The sequence below is a fragment of the Ascidiella aspersa genome, chromosome 9 (genome assembly GCF_963924565.1).
Source record: "Ascidiella aspersa chromosome 9, kaAscAspe10.2, whole genome shotgun sequence".
In the NCBI taxonomy this organism is placed as follows: domain Eukaryota; kingdom Metazoa; phylum Chordata; class Ascidiacea; order Phlebobranchia; family Ascidiidae; genus Ascidiella; species Ascidiella aspersa.
In genome coordinates, this window is record NC_139455.1 from 4,067,940 (window position 1) to 4,084,916 (window position 16,977).

The 16,977-nt window shown below is 37.9% G+C and overlaps 1 protein-coding gene across 1 annotated transcript; it reads left to right on the plus strand.

Moving 5' to 3' along the window:
• The first annotated feature begins 3,664 nt into the window (after nt 1-3,664).
• On the plus strand, nt 3,665-12,715 carry LOC146131960 (luciferin 4-monooxygenase-like). The gene is made up of 12 exons (XM_083397157.1): nt 3,665-3,772; nt 4,599-4,815; nt 5,785-5,891; nt 6,372-6,444; nt 6,709-6,838; nt 7,723-7,888; nt 8,690-8,861; nt 9,753-9,850; nt 10,305-10,376; nt 10,804-10,959; nt 11,563-11,725; nt 12,573-12,715. The coding sequence occupies exons 1-12, from the start codon at nt 3,665-3,667 to the stop codon at nt 12,713-12,715; spliced, it is 1,605 nt and encodes a 534-aa protein (XP_083253283.1).
• The last annotated feature ends 4,262 nt before the right edge of the window (nt 12,716-16,977 follow it).

Consider the following 16,977-nt stretch of genomic DNA (forward strand, 5'->3'; position numbering starts at 1 on the left):
CTCTCTCCTATTTTCTCTTCTTACTCCCACTCTCTTGCGTGTGTTTTGTGGTCAGTCGAGTTTGGGCGCGCTACAAGCTGTATAGCCCTTTTGAGTGCTAATAAAGAGGACTGGTAAAACTAAGTAGTGTTGAGTCGATGTAGTAACCTTCTGATAGGAATTAGATATGAGAAGTCATAGACAATAGTTCCAATAAACATTAAGACATCCCCAAATCGCTACAACGGCGTTGGAAAATGTACGACCGGCCAGAACCTAAAAAGTGGTTTTTAAGTAAGGAAAGTCAGCCCAACTTGAGTCTTAGCTCAAAATAGTAACCAGATGAAGTTTGGCTGACCAGATAACCTTTTGTGTTTCTCAGGTTAATGTGATACTAACATGTTGCTATGTGATTTCGATTTAAACGTTGAAAATACCGTTGGCTTATTAATTTAAAACGTAGCGGTCGTCAATTAAAGCCTTTAATATGTTATTTTCTGTTAAGTTACCTACCCTTTTGTGTCAAATCGCGATGGATTTTTACCACTTGTTGAAGTATAATTTAGTCACACGAATAAGTGTAAATCAAGGTAAAGTCGAAAATTTATTTTGCATTGTCGACACTTCTGCGCATAAAACGAAGCAAAGGATCATTAATTGTTAACTATAAAATTAGGGAATATTTTTAAAAAATAGTGAAGGCTACATTGAATAGGACAGGTAGACCCAGCAGAATTTAATAGCAATAAATAAATACTAAAAATTTCTCTATAGTAATTGGATCTTTAATTTTCCAGTTAGCAAAGCAAATTTAACAGCAGCGACTGCAAAAAATCCTCAAAAAGAAACAGTATAAAATGTTCGCCCCTATCCAAGGTTTATCTATATCAGGGATGGCGAACCACTGTCCCGCGGGTCACAAAGTGACCCACCACAGATTTTTAATGACCCACTTGTCTCTCTAGAAATACCGAAATGTTATTAACCATTTTCATAAAAGGATAAATGTAAAAAATCAGTTCTTCGTTGGATAGCATTATACTGTTTCAATCAGGGCTGCCCATCTGTGGGTCGTGCAAAACTGTTTTAGGGGTGACGATCAGGGACGTGCAGTCAGGCGAGGCAGGTGAGGCACTACCTCACCTGTCAACATCTGGCAAAGCAAAATATATATCAAGCAAAAGTTATATCAGTTATATCTCTACCGCAAATTTTGCGTTTCTATACCTAAATGGTGCTTTATTGTTTTCTTCTATTTCTGTTGCCTTATTCATTTCAAGCGTTCACGCGGTCAAAATCATTAAAATGCCGGAAGAGAGGCAGCGCCAAGCTCAGATTACACAAGTTCCATGCACTGCATTATGCGTGCCTTTTTTCTTTCGCAAATTCTCTCGGAAAACATGATGAACGATTTAGCTATGATTTGAGGCATGCCTCAATTGTGACGTCCAGGCTGTGAAGCCTTTCTTTGTCCGGCTTGAATTCTCGCATAGTGCGTGTATATTGACTTCTTGCAGTGTAAAGCTCCAAAGTTGTAGTCATAAATAAAGGCAGACCTGTTGCGAATTTAAAAGTTTTCAGACGACTGGACAAAAAAAATAACACGCAACTTTCAAAAAGATTGGTAAAAAGGAGTGGATGTGTGGCTGTCATAGGCGTAGCCAGGGGGGCCAGTGCCACCCAAAAATTTATAAATATTGTTATCTTAATAATAATTTGTTTTGTAGCTGAGCAGTAGCCTACCACAACAGACAATCACAGGCGTGTCACACCTTCAATTATCATGCATTTCTATGTCATAAACGATGTAGTCATTATTACGTTTGCTATATTAATGTGGTTTTACTACTGTACTTTTTGGTGATTTTGTTTTCGCTCTCTGAATAATGTTTGAGTATTGCGCTAAAACTCAGTCAGTTGCTGCTCGAAACGGTTTGCTAGCATATTTATTTGTGTTCGATACGCGGTTCATACAATGGCAATAGCTAAACAAAAAAAGTACAAACTTTTTTTTCTTATTAGTACGATACCGTTTTTGTGGTTGTTAAAGAAAAACGTGACTCAAAACAATTTGTTTCTCACAATCGGGAAACCTCGCCGCACGTCACTGGTGATGATTAGGCTGACATTAACTGCACTTGCGTGCAGAAAAGCAGACAACTAAAAGCATTTTGTTTATCGCTGTAAAACGTGAAGGGTGGCGATCCAAGGAAATTAAGAGTTCGCAGACAAAAAATTCTATAAACCCTGGTTAAACCAATAAACCATGCTGAAAAGCTCTTGCTTAACTCCTGTAATCCCATAAAAAATGCTGCAGCATATGTTAACTATTTAGCTTCTTAATATTTGTGGGAATCCGAAATCATACAAAAATTACCAACCCAGACAATAACACTTAAAACGACGCAGCAGCTGAGCTTTGCATAAAGTTAGCGCATAATTAAATATATGACCCACTTGAGCATTTTGTAAGGATTAAGGTCGTGTTTGTGACCCGCGCGATGAAAAGGTTCGCCATCCCTGATCTATATCGAACGCCAGCAGTTGTATTTTCATCCGCTTTTTGTGGCTTTGATATTTCTCGCTGGACAGCCATGGGTTGCTTAACCACAAATGGGACGCAAACAAGATTGGCATACATTGTTAAGTGGGTGGCCACTTGAGTAACCTAAAAATCGCCAACCAGTTCTTAGCGGGTTGCACTATCCCAATAGCCTATTTATTTTTCTTTAGTGATTTAAATGGCCCTAAGCCGTCCACTTGCCGTTAAGTCTGCCTTTATGCTGATGTGCATGCTTTACATAAAATATAGGCTACCCATGTGTATAGTTAATACCTGAAAAAATGATCATGATTTTGCAAATTGCGATCAAGACTCAACTTTATAGTTGCGTATTTGCGCTTCGACTCTGTACAATCTAAAATGTCTGTCAAATTATCTGGTTACTGCACCAACACCTATTCAACTTTCAAACGAGAGAAACGCAATCGATATATTCTGCGTTTCTTGCGAACTTTTTACGTGTTTAAGGTTCAGCCATTCAAGTGTGCAGTTAACATAGTGCTAATATTTTTATGTGTTTAAGTAGAACTTCTATGATAAACGTTTGACGAACGTTGGAGCATAATGGTTGGAGGTTGTAGTAAGACGTAATAAGAATATCAAAGCCCATACAGAAGTAGGTATCATTTTGAACGAGTTATTCGAAACGTTCAAAATGATACCTACTTCTGTATGGGCTTTGATATTCTTATTACGTTTGACGAACGGAAACAGAAAAAATAGGAGTTTTTCGGGCTTCGCGCGATAAATTTACTTCGGTCGCGTAATTGCACATCAGTTTTTTAAAAACGGGACGTTCTAAAGAATACATAAATTCTGACGTAATATTGACGTCATATGTCCCCCACCAACTACATTTCGGATACGCCATTACATCCCTGGCCCGCCATATGAAACGAATTGCTTCTGTTGGCCCGCGGCAAAATATAGTTGGACCACGCTGCTATAGTTTATACAGATGTGGCAGGCAAAATTGAGCAGGCCTTTTCAGCTCGAAAAAGGCAACTCGTTTACGATGGTTAATGTTTAACTTTTAGTATCTCGTCGAAATCATTGCAGTGCAACATCACTTGCTGCAATCCAGACTAAGCATATTTATCAGAATTAGAAAAGAGCTAGATTATGGTTATTCGAAGCCCAATTCCAGACCTGGTCATACCAGAGGTCAACTTTGATCAGTACATATTGGATTCAATTGAAAGAAACGGCAATCTGAACGGGCTTGCAATCGTAAGTTAAAGTTAATCCGGTATACTATTTGCTGTAGTGCAGGTTTTAAATAGCGGTACCTAACTAGGACATCAAGCTAAAATGAGTTAGTTTCGATAACCATTTTAATTATTTGTTATCGCCCGTAATCAATTGTTGAATGAAAAAGATTGAAAGTGACAAATATTTACTTTGAAATAAACTATAGAAAAACACTTGAAAGGCTGAAAACTTTTTGCTATTTAAATGTCAAACAGAATATTACATATGAACACATGTACATCACTACACACCTATGTGTGGTAACAACTGAAATCTAGCCCTTCTGAAGTTGCTTTTAAACAAACGATTACAGCTTACGTATCATTAGTGCACCTAAAGCCATTGCAGACTCACCGGATCGTTCGATCAATTATGCAAGTAGATCACAGTTGTTAACACACATGTGTGTGCGTGTGTGTGTTCATTGAATAATTAAATGGTACTGTTTTTTTCCCTTTAATATGAAGTTGCTTGTACTAACAGAATGTCGCAAGCATTCGCGTTTGTTTGTGTTTCGACTCGCTCCTCTCTGAGCCTGTGTAGCTCAGTTGGTTAGAGCAACGGTCCCGGTATGACCGGAGGTCGTGAGTTCGAACCTCACTGAAGGGTTGTTTTTTTCTAGCCTGCCATGCTTGCATCATTCATTGACAGATTCGGTGAGTCTGCAATGGGTTTCATTGTACTATAGGATCTTACATAGTAAGAATATCATTGCCCATACTGAAGTGGGTCTCATTTTGAACGTTTCGCAATTAAAATGGATTTTCTTGATTAGCCTTCAAATAAGAGTAGTTATTGTGTACAGATTGACGCTGACTGCAGCGATGGCAAAAAGACCTTCACTTTTGCACAAGCAAGGCAGAACATGTTGGAATGCGGCAGCGCCCTGGAAGGGCTGGGTGTGGTCAAGGGCGATGTGATTGCAATGTGCTGCAGCAACTGCGCCCAATACCCTTTCCTTATGGTGGGCTCGAGCGCTTGCGGGGCTGTCATGGTCACATGCAACCCTATGTACACTAAAGGTGGGTGCTTGCAGGTTGACTTAACTAAAGGTTACTGTTAAGCGACTGCGCAACATTTGTGATCTATAAGTGGCGTTACGCACATAAGAAAAAAGTTCGTTTTAGTTTAGGAGTAAAACACGCAATTTAAAAAATAGCCCTTTTTTGTTTCATTATTCACTTTTTGTTCTTTTTTTCTATATACAGCCCAGGGATGGCGAATAATTTCATCGCGCGGGTCACAAACACGACCTTAATTTTTATAAAATGATCAAATGGGTCTTATATTGAATTATTTGTTAATTTTATGCGAAATTTTGCTGCTGCGTCGTTTTAAGTGTGATTGTCGGTAATACGCGGTTTTTGGGCGATTTTTAAATTCGGATTCCCACGAATATTAAGAACCTAAAAAGGTTATAAATGCTGCAGCATTTTTTATAGGATTACAGGAGTTGGACAGAAAGCTTTTCAGCATGATCGTATTCACAAATACAGGGTATTCACAATTTTAGTTGTCGAGCTCCTAGTTTCCCGCCAGCACCCTTTACGTTTAACAGCGATAAACAAATGCTTTTTAGTTGTCAAAATGCTTTTTAATTGCCTTTCTGTACGCATTTGTTCAATTGCAGTTAACGTAGGCCTATACTCGTCACCTCTAAAACACTTTTAAACGACCTACAGATTGGGAGCCCCGATTTAAACAGTATAGTGCTATATAACGAAAAATTGTATTTCCTGAAAATGATTTCCTGAAAATGAACGTTTCCGTATTTCTAGAGAGACAAGTGGGTCATTAAAAATCTGTGGTGGGTCACCTGGTGACCCGCGAGTCAGTGGTTGGCCATCCCTGATATAGCCTATAGCTGAAACAATGCATTTAGTTCAGTAAGGGCAAAATTACTGAGGCTGTATTCTTTACAAAGTTGCCAGACTCGCAAGTTACAAAAACTGAACGAAACGGAACCGAAATACTAAATGCACATTTTTCAGATGAGCTTATGCACCAGATGAGGCAAACATCACCCAAGGTTGTGTTTGTGAACGACAGCACGTGCGGAAAAGTGGAGGAAATAGCCAAGGAAGTCACCAGCATAAAAGTATTCTATGTTGCTATCCTAATAACATTGTATTATGTCCGGTATTCTTAGCGAAATTATATATAAGACAGAATAACATACGAACGTTGTCGGAAATAAGCAATCAACGCTATTTGTGCAATGACAGTATGTTTTCAATTTTTTTTTTCAATTTTCATCGGAAATAATACATATTACGTAACCAAACCTAAATGCCCAATGAAGCCTAATGCATAATAGTAAATTAGGGTTTAAGAAGTTTCATTGAAGTGCAGATAAGTACTATACGATGTGTATATTAAGTATTGCCCTTTTTGTAATCATTTTAGTTGTATTCATCTTAGAAAATCTTGTTTTCATGTATATCTGCTGCATATTAACAGCGTATAGCATTATAGCACATTTTGCCTGTCGAACTTTTATTCATGTAACAATCTACAAAAGGCATGTCCAGCAACCACAAATACAAAAAGACTAACGTGTGCTGTTTTATTTACTCAGCACATAGTCTGCTTCGAAGGAGGAACAAAACATCAGTCTTTCTCCGACTTTATAGAAGCAGGAAAATCTTTCGGTGGGTATTTTACATGATAAAAATAAACAGATTGGTTCGTAATTCTTTAGATTACAATCAAGTTTATCGAACCTTTACAGTTTTAAAGCTTATTACCGTCTGAATATATACCACAAGGCAACGAAGAAACCTTTTTTGGTGTAAATTTAAAGCTTCTCGCTTTGAAAATTTTCAAATTGCAACTGACGCAAAAAGGCCAGATTGGCGGTAAAATCAGAAAAACATTGAAGCATTAAATTAAGTTTTCACCTTCTATTCTTCTAGCTTACCCGTCGAACAGAAACGTGGCATTGGACGACTTGGCGTTAATTCTGTACTCCAGTGGCACAACAGGATTACCAAAGGGAGTTATGTTCACACATCGCACACTAGTCAGCTTGTTATCCTTATGCAAGTATGTTGCAAATGCAATAATAATCGCAGACGGTTCCCAGTGCTATGATGGTATCACTGGTCGAGTGGTCGTTCTATACTGAGTTGTATCGGTGCCAATCCTGTATCACATTCTTTTCGACTTTTCATCTTCAGTTTGTAATTTAACTGAGTGTTTTTAAAAATGAGCATCTTAACAAAAAGGCAATCAAGATTCCGAGTGCTAAAGCAATTTGTGAATTACCGACCTGGAGACTATTGGGTTTGCTCATTTCAATTTAATGTATATTTTCTTATTCGACCATTGTAATCACGTCATTTGTAATCGGGTGGGCGGCACTTTTACCAAAAATATACATCGAAAGAAGATTTAGTGTATCAGACACCCCTGCCAAGGATGCAAAACTTTATGGCTCTTATTTTGAGAATCGACGAAGGTTACCTCTTGTCAAACATGTTTGCATATAGTGCTGGCGTGTGCAGCTCAAATAACGGCAATACGTTACGGCAATGTAGGCTAATGTTTGGGAATGCATATAGACATGTGTTCTCGGTAATTTATAATATGTTCAATACAGTAGTGTCAATATATTGAGAACATCAATTACTTTATAAACTGAACTTGTCACAAGTTAAAAAAAAAACAGTTAAACCCATGCAACTTTTCTAAGCCGCAGGCATTTTGTAAAATAAAAAGTCAGCCACTTCATCGAGTGTTTTATGATTTTATCCAACTTTATGCGCGAATTGATTTCATCATGGGACTGTTTTTGCAAAAGCGCTGCTTTGTGAGGTATTATAACGACCCGGTTTTTGACTCAATTATAAAAAGTATCTAACTTTCTTTTCCAAAACCTTGATTTTCCTAAACTCGTTACATCCATTAAACTTTTATTTCTTTCAAAGGGCCAATATTCGTTTTTCGCGACTTGACACAAATTACATGGTTATTCCTATGTTTCACATCTACGGCTTCTGCATGACACTGGGAGGCCTAAGCCAGGGATCCAAGTCCTTAATTAAGAGGCGGTTCGACTTCAAGCAAATGCTGGAAGACGTTCAGACCTATCAGGTATACATCATTCGATTTCGAGACGTCAATGAAGCAGCTTTAAAACGAAATGTTCGCTCTTTTCTATAATGACTGATCTTAATCTTTTGAGTTTGATGTCAGGAATAGCTTCTGCACTCGGAATGTTTTCCCACATGCCACGCCCTGCTGCGATTCGTTTAGGAAAACTAAGATGAACATTCAATAGCAACCCTTAGAGTTGGAAACTGATAAAACTGAATCCTATGACCCAGTGGTTGCAATGAGCGACTGTTTTCAAATGGTTGGACTTGTCAATTAAATTGGGTTTAGATTAATTTTTTTATTTAAATATTTTTTATTTTATTTTATTTTTTTTTATATAAACTCCAAATTTGCACATAAATAATTTGCTTGCTGTATATTGCGTTTTTTTTTTAATTTTACATGAGCTCATAATCAGACGATATTACCAGATTTAATAGTTTTGCGATTTACTTTTATGTCAATAACTTGAGTTGACTTGCTCTAATAATAAATTGACTGGGAATTGACTTGGGCAACTTGATGACTTGTACTAAGACTTGACTTATTGTTTTTGCAGATGGCTTGGCTTGGACTTAAGTCTTATTAAAATCACTTGTTTTCAACACTGTATACCCTTAAACATTATTATCAGTTAGCCTACATCTATATCTATAAATGTCAGCTGATTACACAATTTGAATGCTAAAAGTGGGTTTCTTCACGTCGCTTTTGGTTGATAGCCTCACGTGTTGATTAGAATCTTAAATTCAGGCCGATAAATCATGACAGCTTCAACATTTAACACAAGTTGTTTAGATCACTACCATGACCTTGGCGCCTCCAATCTTGGTTGGCCTCAACCAGCTCCCACCAAACGTTGGAAAGAAGATATTTTCGTCTGTACTCGAGATTGGATCTGGAGGTGCACCTCTTGCTGAAGGCGTCGCAACAGCATTGGCAAAAAACCTCGGTGTTCGCATCAAGCAAGGTAAAATTTGTTAGTACTGGTTAGAATTCAACAGTAGTCCATCGGAAATATGCTGGATTAAAACAGAATCCGTTTCACCAAAGAGAGATTCTGCTATTTCGTAGCATAAAAGTAATAAGGTTGAATAAAACTATCACGACCAGCAATGCTGATGTCTGAAAATGAAAAGCGTTAAGTTGGTTCAGTTTTCATCCAAACCCATCTTTAAAAAACAACTAACAAAACATAACATACAGTTAAATCAAATGTATTTGACCAATGTATGTAACTAAACGATAGAACAAAATCAGAATTGACTTATCGGGATAGCCAATAAAAATCTCCCGATATCATAAATGTACATCGGAAGCCATCGCAAACACCGAATCTGTCGATCATTGATACAATCAATGCCGGCTAGAAAAACAACTAGGCTTCAACAATGTTCGAACCTATGACTTCGCCATGGTTGTGTGTCGACTCGCTCCCCTCTGAGCATGTGCAGCTGAGTTGGTAGAGTGACGGCCACGGTTTGTCCGGTCGTAAGTTCGAACCTCACCGCAGGCTAGTTGTACCAACACGATGCAGCGATGGTGCTATGGTTGTTTCTCGACTAGCTCACTTGGCAAAGCGATGGTCATGGATTGTCCGGAGGTCATAGCTCCAACCTCACTGCAGGCTATAGTTGTTTTTTTAGCCTGCCTTGTTTGCATCCTTGATCGACAGGTTCGGTAAATATGCAATGGCTTTCGCCTACTATAGTACGAAAGCTGTTATCGTTACTCAAAAAGCGACTTAACAAACTTGTATCGTTTCTGATAAAAATAGCTGCTGATAAAATGTTTTATCACACAATCTTTTTGTGAGAATCAGTATTGAACACAAGTTATCAATCGCATATGTGTTTATCAGCTTGGGGACTGACCGAGATAGCTCCCGCAACTTGTCATCTAGACATCAACACGCCCATATCATCAGTTGGTATTGTGTCGCCCAACACGCTTATCAAGGTTGGTGGAGTTGGTCGAAAAAAAGCAGTGGTTCGGCAGCACAATTCACCAACAACAACTTTGAATTAACCTCATTTAATTTAGGTCATTTTTAATAGTCAGTTGACTCGAAGTAATGTATTTTGCAAATAACTGGACTATTTCTCTTGAATATCCTAAAGTTTTATTTTGTTTTACGTAACTTTGTTTCACATAAAGAAGTCTTTTTACTATAGATTTTTTAATATAACTGTTGCGGAGTTTTTGCATGGCGGCTGGCCAAGTGCTAAAATTGGATTACCGGACAAATATAACCAAGTTAATTAATATTTGACTAATATTACAATGCAATGAAATAAAAATCGTCTATTCGTTTACTTAAATGTTTATATTTTAACCTCTGTATAAACAACCGCTTCAAAAAACGTTCAACGAATTGATGAAAACATTGTCTTGTTGTGTATCTTACACTTAGGTTGTGGATGGTGAAACGGGAAAGGAATTGGGTCCGAATCAAAACGGCGAATTGTGGGTGAAAGGACCTCAGGTAACTTTATTTAACCGATATCCCCGTGGTTAAATATCCAAATTACTACAATGAAGAACTGACTTTATTTATTTGTTGATATGGTGCCGTTACCGATAGCAGACTTGGAAAACTCGAATAGATAAATCTAATAATAATTCTGCTGGCCAGTTCACGTCTGCTAGCCAGTTCGATTTCTGAACTATTTGATATTAGCTCATATTATGTATATAATACAATAAAGTTTCTCCAATAAAGTCAGTTTGCTGTTGGCCAAATCTCTCAGTTTGCAACTGTTGGCCTTTCGATTTTTTGTGCATATATGGGGAACGACAAAAAATCAATTGCCATAAATTAGTACAGACACCGAAAATATGCCTATTTAGCAGTCAAAACAAATTTTCAACACCGACTTTTTCTGATCTCTGTGTGCTTTCACTACTTGCAGATGATGGCAGGGTACTACAAAAATCCAAAGGCGACAGCCGACACTGTGGATAGGGATGGATGGCTTCACACTGGAGACATCGGATATTACGACGACAACCAGTACTTTTATATCGTCGATCGGCTCAAAGAACTTATCAAGTACAAGGCTTTTCAGGTAGAGATACCTCTTTAAAACACCAGAGAAGTCCTTTAAATGTATGTAGGTCGTTGGCCCTTGTCGAGATTTCAGCCAGTATCACTTCATATAGAATTGTTCACCACCCTTGTTATAAGATACAACTTCTCCACTGAGTGGTTCTTCATACCTTTGTGACAGCATTCAATCTTGTTGTTTTTTGCTGTTACAACCAATCCCCTGTTTTAAGGAATTAAATTAACTTGGGTTTATGAAAGACAAAAATTAAATTAAAAAAAGTTTCTTGCGCTAGAAGCAGATTTTATAACACATTGATTCTAAAACTAACTGCACCGACATTAAACGGAGTTAATTTTTCGAACTTTACATATGATCCAACAGCTACAACTATAGTGTTAGGTGTACAGCAGCTTCACACCGACTTGACCAAAATAATTCAACCAAATTCTTATGAAACGGTTTTACAAAAATTTTTCAGAAAAGCTTTGAAAGTTTTGGGGAGTCGAACTTTGAAACCACTTTGGCAGAATTTCACCTCAACAGAAAAACCTAATCTTAATGTTCGGATTCCTTGGGTCAAATGAGTTAATTTCTCGAGATTACGCAAATCCGTTTTCGCAGGTGGCCCCGGCCGAGCTGGAGGAGGCATTGTTACGTCATCACCTGATTGTTGACGCCGGCGTCATCGGCATTCCCGATCTCGCTGCCGGGGAACTCCCCAAAGCGTTCGTGGTGCGCAAAGACGAAAGTCTGACTGCCGAGCAGATACACGACTTTCTAAAAGGTACAGCATTTCTACAAAATAGGGATGCGGATCCAGTTAAAAATAACCTGAGTCTGATCCCGGCTATTAAAATGAGTCCGGGTCAGACTCCCGAGTTCAGAGTCCGACTACGGAAAAATGTACGACTTCGTTGAGTCCGGAGTCTGGTTTAGACTCTACATCCTGTATTTAACTATTCACGCAACTAGAACAAGGTGGATATTCAGCAATCCACTCACATGGGATGTCATATAATTCATCCACCCACAATACATGTTTGAAAAATATTCTACCATCGGTTATTATACTTTTACAATTTGATGCTTTATCAGTCTCGAAATTTGGTACTGCGCATGCGCATGTCGTACTCGGGACTCGGATAGTTTTGCGCGGTCTTAGTCGAGTCCCGACTCCAGATAATCAAACCGACACCGTCGAGTCCCGAGTCCGACTTCGCAGCCCGGGTACAAAATAGTTATTTTGGACAAATTTGCCCAATACTTTGGTTAACTGGCACCGTAAAGATAAAATTAACGTCGCAATTTACCACTTTTCGTTTTAAATCCTAATAAATGCCATAGAACACCATGCACAATTATGTGGCCATTAAAAAGATGCGAGTGTTAAAATGCAGTGGTCCATCTATAAGAAATTCTCATGCTTAGTAAGACTAGTATAAAAATAAGTACCAAATGTTTAAATCAGTTTTGTTTTTCTAAAGTACATACCCAGGGTTTTATTGCTTATAGTGGCTTTCTCAATTGAACTTATAAAAACTACTGTTTTTGTGTTTAACTATAGAAAGAAAGTAAGTTGGTGTTTGATACTGAAAAGATTTTTCGCCACTAATCTTTATTTTTTTTGACAGGCAAGGTGTCGAAATTTAAGTATCTACGAGGGGGAATCACCTTCGTGCAGGAAATCCCGAAGTCGCCCAGTGGAAAAATTCTGCGACGTTTGTTGAGGGATCGGGAAATCGAAAGCAACAACATTCCAAAGTCGAAATTCTAGAAAATCATTGCTCGTATAGTGCTCCGGGTGATTTCACTTGTCGTTATATTTGCAAATTCAATACACTTTACCCTAAGTATATGCTATAAAAATGGTTAGCGAAGCTAGCGACACACCAAGTCATTTTTACGAAAAAGTGCGCCAACAGTTTAAGCAAGGCAAGGGGAAAAACAGCTTTAAGTTTAGCTACAACAATTAATGGTTTTTGAACAACAAATGTCATCTTAGAACACTTTCTATATTTATTACTACTTTGTTTTTAATTTGTTGTGCCTTATTCTGGCTATTAAATTTTTCTTAACGGATTTAGTTCCATTTCGATTTACAAGTAGTTACAATTATTAGGTATTACTATTAGTCCTATTTTGATCTTATTCCGAACTAAATATTATTGCGACGTTTTGTTTTAATTTCAATCTTATATCAGGATGTCCCTTTTTTGGTTTAAAATAAAAAATGGAAACAAACTACGATTTGCATGGAATTCTTTCACACTTCGTATTCTATGAGTATCGTCTGCATTTTTAGAAATTTTCTTTAAAACCTTAACGAAAAACGCCAGAATTTTTAATGCTTTTCGTAGAATGATCAAGCACGTGTTTGATATTGGATTAGTATACAATTATATATCACGGTAAACAGTTAATACTTACTGAAAAGAAGCTCTACCGGTACTTATTTATTTCATTTGGCGTTTCGTTACAAGTGAGTTGTGCGTGCCCGCCCTTATCGCTTTTTATTTTGTACGTTGGTTATCGTTTTTTATCTCCTTTTATGTCTTTTTATTTTGAGTGGTGTATAGTTGCATTCTCCAATGCAGCCAAAGAGATTATAATCTCTTTGAATGCAGCATAGGTAGCCGAAACGTCGGATAGAACAAATAGAACCGGAAAACCTTTTTCAGTATGTACTATGCCATTCGGCGAACGAACTTGCAACGAGCGCCGGGAAGTCAAATGACAGCATGAGCGGCACAACCGGCCAGGCTGGTTATAGAATTACTGGGCTTTGACCCGATCACATTGTGAAAACTGCTACACTTGTATTTTATCGCTAAATAGTGTCTGCGTAGGAAAAATCCCTTGTCAACGCTGTAGTGGCGCGTCTAAATAATTATGATATTATCGCCGAAACGTAAACAGAGTCATGTGCATTTTTTCACTCATCGCTAAGTATTAGCTCGTGCTATTTCTTTCTCTCTCTTTCTCTCTCCTATTTTCTCTTCTTACTCCCACTCTCTTGCGTGTGTTTTGTGGTCAGTCGAGTTTGGGCGCGCTACAAGCTGTATAGCCCTTTTAAGTGCTAATAAAGAGGACTGGTAAAACTAAGTAGTGTTGAGTCGATGTAGTAACCTTCTGATAGGAATTAGATATGAGAAGTCATAGACAATAGTTCCAATAAACATTAAGACATCCCCAAATCGCTACAACGGCGTTGGAAAATGTACGACCGGCCAGAACCTAAAAAGTGGTTTTTAAGTAAGGAAAGTCAGCCCAACTTGAGTCTTAGCTCAAAATAGTAACCAGATGAAGTTTGGCTGACCAGATAACCTTTTGTGTTTCTCAGGTTAATGTGATACTAACATGTTGCTATGTGATTTCGATTTAAACGTTGAAAATACCGTTGGCTTATTAATTTAAAACGTAGCGGTCGTCAATTAAAGCCTTTAATATGTTATTTTCTGTTAAGTTACCTACCCTTTTGTGTCAAATCGCGATGGATTTTTACCACTTGTTGAAGTATAATTTAGTCACACGAATAAGTGTAAATCAAGGTAAAGTCGAAAATTTATTTTGCATTGTCGACACTTCTGCGCATAAAACGAAGCAAAGGATCATTAATTGTTAACTATAAAATTAGGGAATATTTTTAAAAAATAGTGAAGGCTACATTGAATAGGACAGGTAGACCCAGCAGAATTTAATAGCAATAAATAAATACTAAAAATTTCTCTATAGTAATTGGATCTTTAATTTTCCAGTTAGCAAAGCAAATTTAACAGCAGCGACTGCAAAAAATCCTCAAAAAGAAACAGTATAAAATGTTCGCCCCTATCCAAGGTTTATCTATATCAGGGATGGCGAACCACTGTCCCGCGGGTCACAAAGTGACCCACCACAGATTTTTAATGACCCACTTGTCTCTCTAGAAATACCGAAATGTTATTAACCATTTTCATAAAAGGATAAATGTAAAAAATCAGTTCTTCGTTGGATAGCATTATACTGTTTCAATCAGGGCTGCCCATCTGTGGGTCGTGCAAAACTGTTTTAGGGGTGACGATCAGGGACGTGCAGTCAGGCGAGGCAGGTGAGGCACTACCTCACCTGTCAACATCTGGCAAAGCAAAATATATATCAAGCAAAAGTTATATCAGTTATATCTCTACCGCAAATTTTGCGTTTCTATACCTAAATGGTGCTTTATTGTTTTCTTCTATTTCTGTTGCCTTATTCATTTCAAGCGTTCACGCGGTCAAAATCATTAAAATGCCGGAAGAGAGGCAGCGCCAAGCTCAGATTACACAAGTTCCATGCACTGCATTATGCGTGCCTTTTTTCTTTCGCAAATTCTCTCGGAAAACATGATGAACGATTTAGCTATGATTTGAGGCATGCCTCAATTGTGACGTCCAGGCTGTGAAGCCTTTCTTTGTCCGGCTTGAATTCTCGCATAGTGCGTGTATATTGACTTCTTGCAGTGTAAAGCTCCAAAGTTGTAGTCATAAATAAAGGCAGACCTGTTGCGAATTTAAAAGTTTTCAGACGACTGGACAAAAAAAATAACACGCAACTTTCAAAAAGATTGGTAAAAAGGAGTGGATGTGTGGCTGTCATAGGCGTAGCCAGGGGGGCCAGTGCCACCCAAAAATTTATAAATATTGTTATCTTAATAATAATTTGTTTTGTAGCTGAGCAGTAGCCTACCACAACAGATAATCACAGGCGTGTCACACCTTCAATTATCATGCATTTCTATGTCATAAACGATGTAGTCATTATTACGTTTGCTATATTAATGTGGTTTTACTACTGTACTTTTTGGTGATTTTGTTTTCGCTCTCTGAATAATGTTTGAGTATTGCGCTAAAACTCAGTCAGTTGCTGCTCGAAACGGTTTGCTAGCATATTTATTTGTGTTCGATACGCGGTTCATACAATGGCAATAGCTAAACAAAAAAAGTACAAACTTTTTTTTCTTATTAGTACGATACCGTTTTTGTGGTTGTTAAAGAAAAACGTGACTCAAAACAATTTGTTTCTCACAATCGGGAAACCTCGCCGCACGTCACTGGTGATGATTAGGCTGACATTAACTGCACTTGCGTGCAGAAAAGCAGACAACTAAAAGCATTTTGTTTATCGCTGTAAAACGTGAAGGGTGGCGATCCAAGGAAATTAAGAGTTCGCAGACAAAAAATTCTATAAACCCTGGTTAAACCAATAAACCATGCTGAAAAGCTCTTGCTTAACTCCTGTAATCCCATAAAAAATGCTGCAGCATATGTTAACTATTTAGCTTCTTAATATTTGTGGGAATCCGAAATCATACAAAAATTACCAACCCAGACAATAACACTTAAAACGACGCAGCAGCTGAGCTTTGCATAAAGTTAGCGCATAATTAAATATATGACCCACTTGAGCATTTTGTAAGGATTAAGGTCGTGTTTGTGACCCGCGCGATGAAAAGGTTCGCCATCCCTGATCTATATCGAACGCCAGCAGTTGTATTTTCATCCGCTTTTTGTGGCTTTGATATTTCTCGCTGGACAGCCATGGGTTGCTTAACCACAAATGGGACGCAAACAAGATTGGCATACATTGTTAAGTGGGTGGCCACTTGAGTAACCTAAAAATCGCCAACCAGTTCTTAGCGGGTTGCACTATCCCAATAGCCTATTTATTTTTCTTTAGTGATTTAAATGGCCCTAAGCCGTCCACTTGCCGTTAATTCTGCCTTTATGCTGATGTGCATGCTTTACATAAAATATAGGCTACCCATGTGTATAGTTAATACCTGAAAAAATGATCATGATTTTGCAAATTGCGATCAAGACTCAACTTTATAGTTGCGTATTTGCGCTTCGACTCTGTACAATCTAAAATGTCTGTCAAATTATCTGGTTACTGCACCAACACCTATTCAACTTTCAAACGAGAGAAACGCAATCGATATATTCTGCGTTTCTTGCGAACTTTTTACGTGTTTAAGGTTCAGCCATTCAAGTGTGCAGTTAACATAGTGCTAATATTTTTATG

Excerpts from the sequence above, each read along its gene's own strand:
- LOC146131960 (XM_083397157.1), top strand. The coding sequence starts at position 3,665 with ATGGTTATTCGAAGCCCAATTCCAGACCTGGTCATACCAGAGGTCAAC. Across the intron at positions 6,445-6,708 it reads AGAAGCAGGAAAATCTTTCG|CTTACCCGTCGAACAGAAAC; the intron begins GTGGGTATTTTA and ends CTATTCTTCTAG. Across the intron at positions 6,839-7,722 it reads AGCTTGTTATCCTTATGCAA|GGCCAATATTCGTTTTTCGC; the intron begins GTATGTTGCAAA and ends TTTCTTTCAAAG.